We start from the raw sequence: 9,940 nt of genomic DNA on the forward strand, positions 1-9,940 counted from the left end.
CCAATTAGATTCCTGGCTTCGACACTGAAGGGACCAGAGCATACAGGGAAATGGCACTTACGTTTACTTTGCTGATTCAATTTTTTGGTTCATTTTTTTCAATCAACATTTTTAAAAATTTTTTATTTTTATTTTTTGAGACAGAGTCTCACTCTGTTGCCCAGGCTAGAGTGCAGTGGCACGATCTTGGCTCACTGCAGTCTCAATCTCTCAGGCTCAAGCCATCTTCACACCTCATCCTCCCAAGTAGCTGGGACTACAGGCTTCTGTCACCATGCTTAGCTAATTTTTGTTTGTTTGTAGAAACGGGATTGTTGTCTAGGCTGGTGTCAAAGTCCTGAGCTCAAGCCATCTGCCCACCTTGGCCTCCCAAAGTGCTGGGATTGCAGGTGTGAGCCACCATGTGCAGCAACATTTACTTTCAGGACTTGCACTGTGCTAGTCCTTGCACCCTCATGTCTCCTGCGCCATCCTCCTGCTCCCAGTGTTCTGGTGCTGTCTCCTCTGTGCCCAGGCCTCTGTGCCTGAGTCTTGAGCAATGTCAACCCCAGGTCCCCTTCTTTCTCCTGGTACCTGAATGCTGAGCAGTTACTAGCTAGTGCTAGACACAGATACAAATACAAACAAGATAATCCTTCCTCCTTCTCCATTGTACACAGTTTAGTGGAGGTATTAGGCAGAAACAACTAACCATATACAATAAAATAATGTTCTTTTGTGGCAAGCATAGGTCACTATGGGGACCAAATGGTAAGCAATGAATCCACGGGATAAAGAGCTGGGTATTGCTGTTCGCAGGAGAGGCGACACCTCATCTAGGGCTTGAAAGATGGGTAAGAGTTTGCTAAGTGGATGAGGCAGAAGGGTTTCCTAGGTAGCGGGATCCATCATCATGAACAAGGCCCAGAGGAATGCAGCTGTGCAGGTTATTAGGGTGGCAAGAGCATAGTGTGTTTCACTGCCAGTGAAGCCAGTTTCACTGCCAGATTCATGTTTTCCATTGCTGGGTTTCAATTCTGAAATAAGCAAACTTCTGAAAAATATGAATTTCTGTTTATTCTTGTTCAGACCAAAGCTGAAAATATTGATGAATGAGCAAATGAAAGGAATGTATATAAGAGAGCTTAGGCTTTTTCCATCAAGGAATGAGTCACAACAACCCTGGGAAGAAAAGAAGAGAAGGACTTGTGTCACCATTGCAATGTTGTCCTCTTTGGAGCCCCATCTTCTTCTGGCAAGGGCCCAGAGCAGCTGCTCTTGCTGCAACACCAGCTCTGCCGTCTGCTCCTTCAGCAGGCTTGATCTAGGCACTGTCCCTCATGTCCCCTGCACCATCCCCCGTCTCCAGTGTTCCCGGTGCTGCCTCCTCTGTGCCCAGGCCCTTGTGCCTGAGTCTTGAGCATTACCACCCACAGGTCCCCTTGGGTCCCTTCCTATCTCTTGGTTCCCGAATGCTGAGTGGCCCCAGCAGAGACAGAGCTGGAGGCTGGTGGTGGAGGGCAGAGCTGTACTTCGGAGCTGAGCATTTCTTCCCCTTTGGCAGAGCAGCTGCTTCTCTATCTTTCTTACTCTTTGGTGCCCAGACAGCACCAGGAAGAATCTAGCTCCCTCCCCGACAGGAAGTAGTATGCATATTTCCTGCTGAGCCCCAAGAGTGTTGCTGGTGTGAGGTTGACTGGAGGACTTTCGCACAGGCTGGGTTTGCGGTTTAATGTGAAAGCTGAAACTAGAGGAGGAGATGCTAACCAAAGTGGCCAGAAGGTGAATAAGAGCTCAAACGTTAGGGAGCAGCAAGGGCCAGTGCAGATGTCAAATTCAATTGCAAGCCAGAGGCAGAAGGCTTGGATCCCGGCTTGCACCTGGAGTGAGTGGGAAGGGCCTGGGACAATCACTGCCCACTCTCAGCTGCCCACTTGTCAGTTGCATGCAGTTGGTCTGTCACTCAGGCTCATGCATGACCACATACACACACGCGCACACACACACACATTGGCTCACACATCTAGGGGGGCAGAAAATACCCTCACCCGGGGAGGGACCCAGACCCATGTGGGGAGTCTGCAACACAAATGCCCCTTCCCCTCACCTATTCTTCTGCACCAGGTTTTTTTGTTTGTTTGCTTGTTTTTTGGTTTTTGGTTTTTTTTTTTTCGAGACAGGGTTTTACTCTGGTCACCCAGGCTGGAGTGCAGTGGTGCGGTCTTGACTCACTGCAACCTCCGCCTCCTGGGTTCAAGCGATTCTCCTGCCTCAGCCTCCTGAATGGCTGGGATTACCGGAGTTACTGTGCCTGGATAATTTTAGTATTTTTGTAGAGATGAGGTTTTGCCATATTGGCCAGGCTGATCTTGAACTCCTGGGCTCAAGAGATCTGCCTGCCTTGGCCTCCCAAAATGCTGGGATTACAGGCGTGAGCCACCACTCCCGGCTGCACCAGATCTTAGAAGGAAACCCTTCCTCAACCTCCAGTCTTCTTACGGAGCACGTGCAGATTTACATCTGTAGATGTTTCCCTTCCAGAAGACTTCAAGGCTCTCCCTTTGGGCATAATAAGAAAAGAGATCAACTCAGAGGGAGCGAACACAGAGGGAGGGTTTGGGTAGACACTTTTGCAAGCAGCCTGGGAGAGGGGCTGAGGCCTTGGAAGCCAGGAGACGGAGGACAGCCCAGGGGCCTGAGGGACTGACAGAGCAAGGAGAGAGGTCTCAGCCATGTTCTTACGTGTTTTGGCACATGACCTCATTATCATGGGCAACGTGCTAAGGCTATTTGACTGTGTTGTGGGAAAGAATTGAAAAACACTTAGCGGCTGGGCATGATGGCTCACCCCTGTAATCCCAGCACTTTGGGAGGCCAAGGCAGGGAGATGGCTTGAGTGTAGGAGTTTGAGACCAGCCTGGAAAACATGGCGAAACCCCATTTCTACTAAAAATACAGAAATTAGCCGGATGTGGTGGCGTATTCCTGCAATCCCAGCTACTCGGAAGGCTGAGGCAGGAGTATCGCTTGAATCCAGGAGGTGAAGGTTGCAGTGAGCCAACATCGTGCCACTGCACTCCAGCCTGGGTGATAGAGTGAGATTCTGTCTCAAGAAAAAAAGAAAAAAAAAATTACTTAGCAATGATGTAGTAATCCCCACTAGGGTGGCTGCCCATATTCTAATTCTAATATTCTAATTGCAGTCCAAATTCTAATATTCTTTTTCTTTTCTTTTCTTTTCTTTTTATTTTGAGACAGAGTTTCGCTCTTGTTGCCCTGGAGTGCAATGGCGCGATCTTAGCTCACTGCAACCTCCGTCTCCCGGGTTCAAGCGAATCTCCTGCCTCAGCTTCCTGAGTAGCTGGGATTATAGGCGCCTGCCACCACGCCCAGCTAATTTTTTGTATTTTTTAGTAGAGACGGGGTTTCACTATGTTGGCCAGGCTGGTCTTGAACTCCTGACCTCAGACGATCCACCCGCCTCGGTCTCCTAAAGTGCTGGGATTACAGGCGTGAGCCACCGTGCCCGGCCCCAAATTCTAATATTCTTACACATCCTTCTACCCTGGAAATTGTCCTTGTTACATAGAGTGAGTGCCCAATGACCAGGTCTGTACTATATGACCCTGTCCCCATGGCATATAGCTAATTGGTCCAGTGGCAGACTTGAATCAAGAGGTCTCATCAGACCTCTTCACAGCCCAACCACCAACAGTTTGGGGGTCTCCCTCTGAGCCAAGCCAGGCCAGAGTCCCTTCGCAGAGCAGAGTGAGAATAGACCAGTCCCTCTCTGCCAGTGGCAGGTGGGATGTGAATGAGGCCGGGGAGCTAATGGCACTCAGTCACACTGAGGAGTTCAGGCAATGGTGGGGAAAGCTGAAGGCAGCATGCAGAGGAAACCAGAGAACTGAATCCTTGGTTCCATTCGTATCTGACCAAGGCCCCAAATCAGAGTTTCCCTTTTATTCTTCTGGTTTAGTTGCTACTTGAAACACTCAATTATCCTTCCAACCAGCTTCAACCCCTGCTTTTCCTTCTTAAAGTAGTTGGTTAGGTTTTTGTTTCTTGCACCACACACCAAGAAAACAGATGACAAACTGAGTAGGTTAAATTAATGTTATCCAAAACTTTGTTCATCCTGAGACCTCAGATTACCTTGCATCCCTCAATCACAGTGGCACCCAGGAGGCGCTGTGTCAATAGGGACTGCTTTTCCCCTAGCCAGTTTTGGAAGCTCCATTACCAGAGCTGGTGTCTCACTTTCTAGAAAATTCTCAGTCCATTTACATAAGACCTGGAACTGCCTGGTAAGAGCCCACAGTTGAAAAGGTGATATAAGACCCTCCTGGAGTGTCTTCAGAGGACATGCTGGGTCTCATATCTGTTTTCAGCTTTACACATGACTCAGCCTCTCTTTTTTCTTTTTCTTTTTTTTTTTTTTTGTGGTTGAGATGGAGTCTGGCTCTGTCACCCAGGCTGGAGTTTAGTGGCGCGATCTTAGCTCACTGCAACCTCCGCCTCCCAGGTTCAAGTGATTCTCGTGCCTCAGCCCACGGAGTAGCTGGGATTACAGGCACCTGCCACCACACCTGGCTAATTCTTTAATTTTATTTATTTATTTATTTATTTTTGAGACAGAGTCTCGCTCTGTCACCCAGGCTGGAGTGCAGTGGCACGATCTCAGCTCACTGCAACTTCTGCCTGCCAGGTTCAAGCAATTCTCCTGCCTTAGCCTCCTGAGTAGCTGGGATTACAGGCGCCCACCACCATGCCCAGCTAGTTTTTGTATTTTTAGTAGAGACGGGGTTTCACCATGTTGTCCAGGCTGGTCTGGAACTCCTGACCTCATGTGATTTACCTGCCTTGGCCTCCCAAAGTGCTGGGATTACAGGTGTGAGCCACTGCACCTGGCCAGCCTCTTCTTATAGTAAGCTTAATATCTGCATCAAAGCAAAATACATTTCTAAACATGCAAACAAATACACTGCACCCACTTACAAGACAATTGCTGTCTACTCCATGATTCGTGTCTATGGCCAATACAAGGTGGGCTAATGGCCAAGGCACAGCATGTCCTCCTGAAATCATCTGTGGGAGGAGAATTCACAGTTGAGCCACTCAGGACTTGAAGGAGAAAATAAGATTATAAATATTTTTATATTCATCAACTTGCTGAATAAAAGAGATATTTGGGACATTTTAATACATCTTAAATTAGTAATGATGAGTACTATTCAAATTTCCTTTTCTGTCCGGAGGGAGGTGACATCTGTTAGTCTTTTTTGTTTGTTTGTTTGTTTGTTTGTTTTAGATTGAGTCTTGCTCTCACCCAGGCTGGAGTGCAGTGGCACCATCTCAGCTCACTGCAACCTCCACCTCCCGGGTTCAAGCGATTCTCCTGCCTCAGCCTCCTGAGTAGCTGGGATTATGGGTGCATGTCGCCCAGCTAATTTTTGTATTTTTAGTAGAGACGGGGTTTCAACCTTGTTGGCTAGGCTGGTCTTGAACTCCTGACCTCAAGTGATCCACCCGCCTCAGCCTCCCAAAGTGCTGGCGTTATAGGCATGAGCCACTGTGCCCGGCCATACATTCTGTCATGTCCCACAGAGTTTAGGGTAGAGAATAGAAAGTTCAATTTGGGACATGCTGAAATTAAGGCCCCTGCAGGGCATGCTAGTGGCAATACCCAATGAGCAATCAAGGCCCCAAATTTAGGTTTGGACATCATTGGCATTTGCGCGGTTGTTGAAACCCTGGGTATGAGTGAGATAATCCAAGAATTTGTAAAATGAAAGGAGAAGTAAGCCAAGACAGAGCTCTGGGAAAAGCAACATTTATGGGGCTAATGGGAAGAAAAGGAATTAGTGAAGAAAAAGGAGAAAGCGCATTTGAGGAGTTAGAAGAAAATGATGGGTGACCAGCAATTTAATGGCCGCGGGAGAAGAGGATTTCAAGAATGAAGAAGCGGTCAACGTAGAGAAGAGGACTAAAAAGATAAGGACTTAGAGGACTAGGAAGATAAGAGGTCCCTGGAGTTTAGCAACAAGGAAGTCCCTGGCAACATTAGTGGCGTCAGTGGTGTAATAGAGAGAGAATCCAGATGTCAAGGGGTTGAAGACCCTGGCGCCAGTCTACAGGGGAATGGAGCTTTCCCTACACTGCTCAGCACTACGGGATGTCAAGAAGATGGAAGGCCTTTTCACAAGATGGCACCGAAAGCGAAGAAGGAAGCTCCTGCCCCTCCTAAAGCCGAAGCCAAAGCGAAGGCTTTAAAGGCCAAGAAGGCAGTATTGAAAGGTGTCCACAGCCACAAAAAAAAGATCCACACGTCACCCACCTTCCGGCGGCCCAAGACACTGCGACTCCGGAGACAGCCCGAATATCCTCGGAAGAGCGCTCCCAGGAAAAACAAGCTTGACCACTATGCTATCATCAAGTTTCCGCTGACCACTGAGTCTGCCATGAAGAAGATAGAAGACAACAACACACTTGGGTTCATTGTGGTTGTTAAAGCCAACAAGCACCAGATTAAACAGGCTGTGAAGAAGCTCTATGACATTGATGTGGCCAGGGTCAACACCCTGATTCGGCCTGATGGAGAGAAGAAGGCATATGTTCGACTGGCTCCTGATTACGATGCTTTGGATGTTGCCAACAAAATTGGGATCATCTAAACTGAGTCCAGATGTCTAATTCTAAATATATTTATATATCTTTTCACCATAAAAAAAAAAGAAGATGGAAGTTTAAGGGGACACAGATGTAATGAGATAAGGAAGGGGGAGCTGTAAGAACAGGTGCCTATGTTTGGATAATCGGATTTTGTCAGAGTATTACTTTTAGGTGATGACAAGGCTCAGAGTGTGACCAAGGGGATGCGTGGCCTGAGCAGTAAGAAGGGCTAAGGTCATTGGAGACAAGGGGGTTAGAGACTTTAAGATTAAGATATAGAAGGTGTTATCCACAGGGACACTAAATCACCCAGGATGATGGCAGTATTTCTCTTGGGAAGTCTGTGAGTCAGGGGCCAAAGTCCTCAGTGAATGTAGGGGAAGTGCCGAGGAAAGGAGCCCAAAAACAGTGGTGATGTGAAAGAGGCAGTGAGGACGGGGCATGCGGACCACCTTCCTCCTTGTCACATGGTAGGGAGGCTATCTTGATGAAGTTAGCAAGGCCTCATGCCATGTCCTCAGCCAGGTTTCAGTTAAAGCAGAAAGTGGAGGGAGCTCCCATCTGTAAATGAACCAAGGTTCCAGGTGATACAGGCTCAGGATGCCGTAGTAATAGCCGGAAACACAGAGGGCAGCATCATCCCAAGAGTATAGGAGAGGCCCACTGTCTGGATTCATTTGCATTTTGGGAGTCAGCCTAGGATGACAGGAAGAGTTGGGGGCATCATGGGGCTGATTGAAGAGGCACTAAAAGAGACCAGGATTGACTTGGCTTCCACGCTGTGCAGACCAAGGCCCTAGGCTATGCCTACAGCCTGGTATGCACCAAGTTCCCAACAGAAATTTGGTGAGCCTCTGCAGGGCCTGGCCCTGGTGAGGAGAGGGATAACTAGACCTAAGTCAGAATAGAAGTAGACAGTGGTCTCCTGGACCCCCTGGGTGGATATGTCTTTGTCATGGACTCTGTAGTCGGTCTCCCATCCATTCACACACTGTTCTCTATGGAGGAGCTCTTTAGGTAGGACTGGCTTCACTTCCAGCCTCAGGGGCGTGTCCTAAATCAGTTAGAAAAATCTCATCCCCGGGCCCAGTGTTTGGGTCAGGGAATGGCCCAAGCCAGCTGTACCCTCCTCTGTGTGTTGACTTTTCTCTGGTCACAGGGGTTGCTTTAGAGTGAATCTATGACAAACATTGACCCAAACAGATTGAAGCCCAGTAATTTGAAGTGAGATTGAAGTCTAGTGCAAAGATGTAAAATCTTTAAAAACTGCAGCCATTTCTACCCCTATAAGGAGAAACAGCTTGTCTGAGTCCATTCTTTTTTTTTTTTTTTGAGGCGGAGTTTTGCTCTTGTTGCCCAGGCTGGGGTGCAGTGCTGCAATCTAGGCTCATCGCAACATTTGCCTCCCAGGTTGAAGCGATTCTCCTGCCTCAGCCTCCAGAGTAGCTGGGATTACAGGCATGCACCACCACGCCCGGCTTATTTTGTATTTTTAGTAGAGATGGGGTTTCTCCATGTTGGTCGGGCTGGTCCCAAACTCCTGACCTCAGGTGATCCGCCCGCCTTGGCCTCCTAAAGTGCTGGGATTACAGGCGTGAGCCACTGTGCCCGGCCGCCTGGCTAATTTTTTTTATTATTATTAATTTGTAGTTTTTGTAAGCAAGATACAGGGCCTTCCTTGGTTTCTCAGGCTGATCTCCATCTCACAGGATTAAGTGATCCTCCCACCTCAGACTCCCAAATGTTCTTTATTATTGACACCAGTTTGAACTGGATTTTCTGTTACCATGCCTTACCTGAGAGCATCCCAGCTGAGAGAAACAAACCTTAGACATCCCTTTGCCCCATTAGCTCCCACCCATCTTCCGGGACCAAGGTATGTATGGGGGCTGGGCATGTGTAGATTCTGGAGTTCTCAGCCCTCAGTGGACTGTGATTCTGAAGGCAGCTGGATGTAAACTGTGAGTCGGGGAGGGGGTCAGCTTTCTCTGTCAGAGACTATTTGACCCCCAGCCCCTATCTTGGTGACTCAGACATTTAGTTGTATTTTGTAGAATCTTTTGCATGACCACACCTGACTTTCTTAGTAATCTCCCTAAATTAGTTTTCTGTTAATAAGAATGTTTCTTGTCTCTGATCCATACCACGTGGTTATTATGTGCTTTTCCTTCCCACTCTTATTCATTCAGTGAATATTTATCAAGCGTCTACCAGGTGTCAGGCACCATTCTGGGCACTGGGGATACATCAGTGAACAAAATAGACAACAATCCATGCCCTTGGGGCTTATAGGATTACATTCTAATAGGGAGATATAGACAATAAACAAAATAAACAAGTAAAAAATATATAACTTTAAACAGTGATAAAATGGGCCAGGCATGGTGGCTCACTCCTGTAATCTTAGTGCTTTAGGAGGCTGAGGTGTAGGATTGCTTGAGGATCAGCGTTTGAGACCATCTTGGGGAACACGGTGAGAGCCCTGTCTCTACAAAAAATAAAAATAAAAAATTAGCCAGGCATGGTGGCACATGCCTGTGGCCCTGGGAGGATGGGGCAGGAGGACTGCATGAGCCCAAGAGCTCAAGGCTGTGGTGAGCTATGATCACGCCACAGTACTCCAGCCTGGGTGATAGAGCAAGACCCTGTCTTGAAAAAGGCAATCAAATGCTAAAGTGGAAAATTCAAATCAGGGAGTTTTTGTGTGTGTTTATTTTAGATAGGTTGTATAGGGAAGGCCTCACTCAGAAAGTTGCTTTGGCTTTTGTGTAAAGACCTCAAAACACTGAGACATGGACCACGGATGAGTATGGAGGGGAAGATCACTCTCAGTAGAGGGAACAAGTCCAAGGGCCTTGAGGTGGGCACATGTCTGGTGTGTTTGAGGAACGGCAAGGAGGCCAATTCGACCCAGAGGGCTGATGGAAGGGTAGAGTAGGAGGTCACAGAGGTGATGAAGCTTTTCACATGGGGCCTTGTGACTTGCTATTAGTTGGCTGGGTGCGGTGGCTCACACCTGTAAACCCAGCACTTTGGGAGGCTGAAGCCAGTGGATCACTTGAGGCCAGGAGTTCAAGACCAGCATTGGCAACATGGTGAAATCCTGTCTCTACTGAAAATACAAAAATTAGCCAGGTCTGGTGGCGCATGCCTGTAATCCCAGCTACTTGGGAGGCTGAGGCAGGAAAATTGCTTGAACCCTGGAGGCAGATGTTGCAGTGGGCCAAGACGGTACCACTGTACCCCAGCCTGAGTGACAGAGTGGGACTCTCTCAAAAAAAAAAAAAAA

At 47.9% G+C, this 9,940-nt stretch overlaps 1 protein-coding gene across 1 annotated transcript; it reads left to right on the forward strand.

Annotated features, from left to right (window-relative positions):
• Positions 1-6,170: 6,170 nt before the first annotated feature.
• Positions 6,171-6,716, forward strand: LOC107967315 (large ribosomal subunit protein uL23-like). Its single transcript, XM_063783557.1, has one exon. It carries the CDS (start codon positions 6,186-6,188, stop codon positions 6,651-6,653), a length of 468 nt encoding a protein of 155 aa, XP_063639627.1. The 5' UTR covers positions 6,171-6,185; the 3' UTR covers positions 6,654-6,716.
• The last annotated feature ends 3,224 nt before the right edge of the window (positions 6,717-9,940 follow it).

This window comes from Pan troglodytes, chromosome 9 (genome assembly GCF_028858775.2).
Source record: "Pan troglodytes isolate AG18354 chromosome 9, NHGRI_mPanTro3-v2.0_pri, whole genome shotgun sequence".
Lineage (NCBI taxonomy): Eukaryota > Metazoa > Chordata > Mammalia > Primates > Hominidae > Pan > Pan troglodytes.

Coding starts and splice junctions, on each gene's coding strand:
- LOC107967315 (XM_063783557.1), top strand. CDS start 6,186: ATGGCACCGAAAGCGAAGAAGGAAGCTCCTGCCCCTCCTAAAGCCGAA.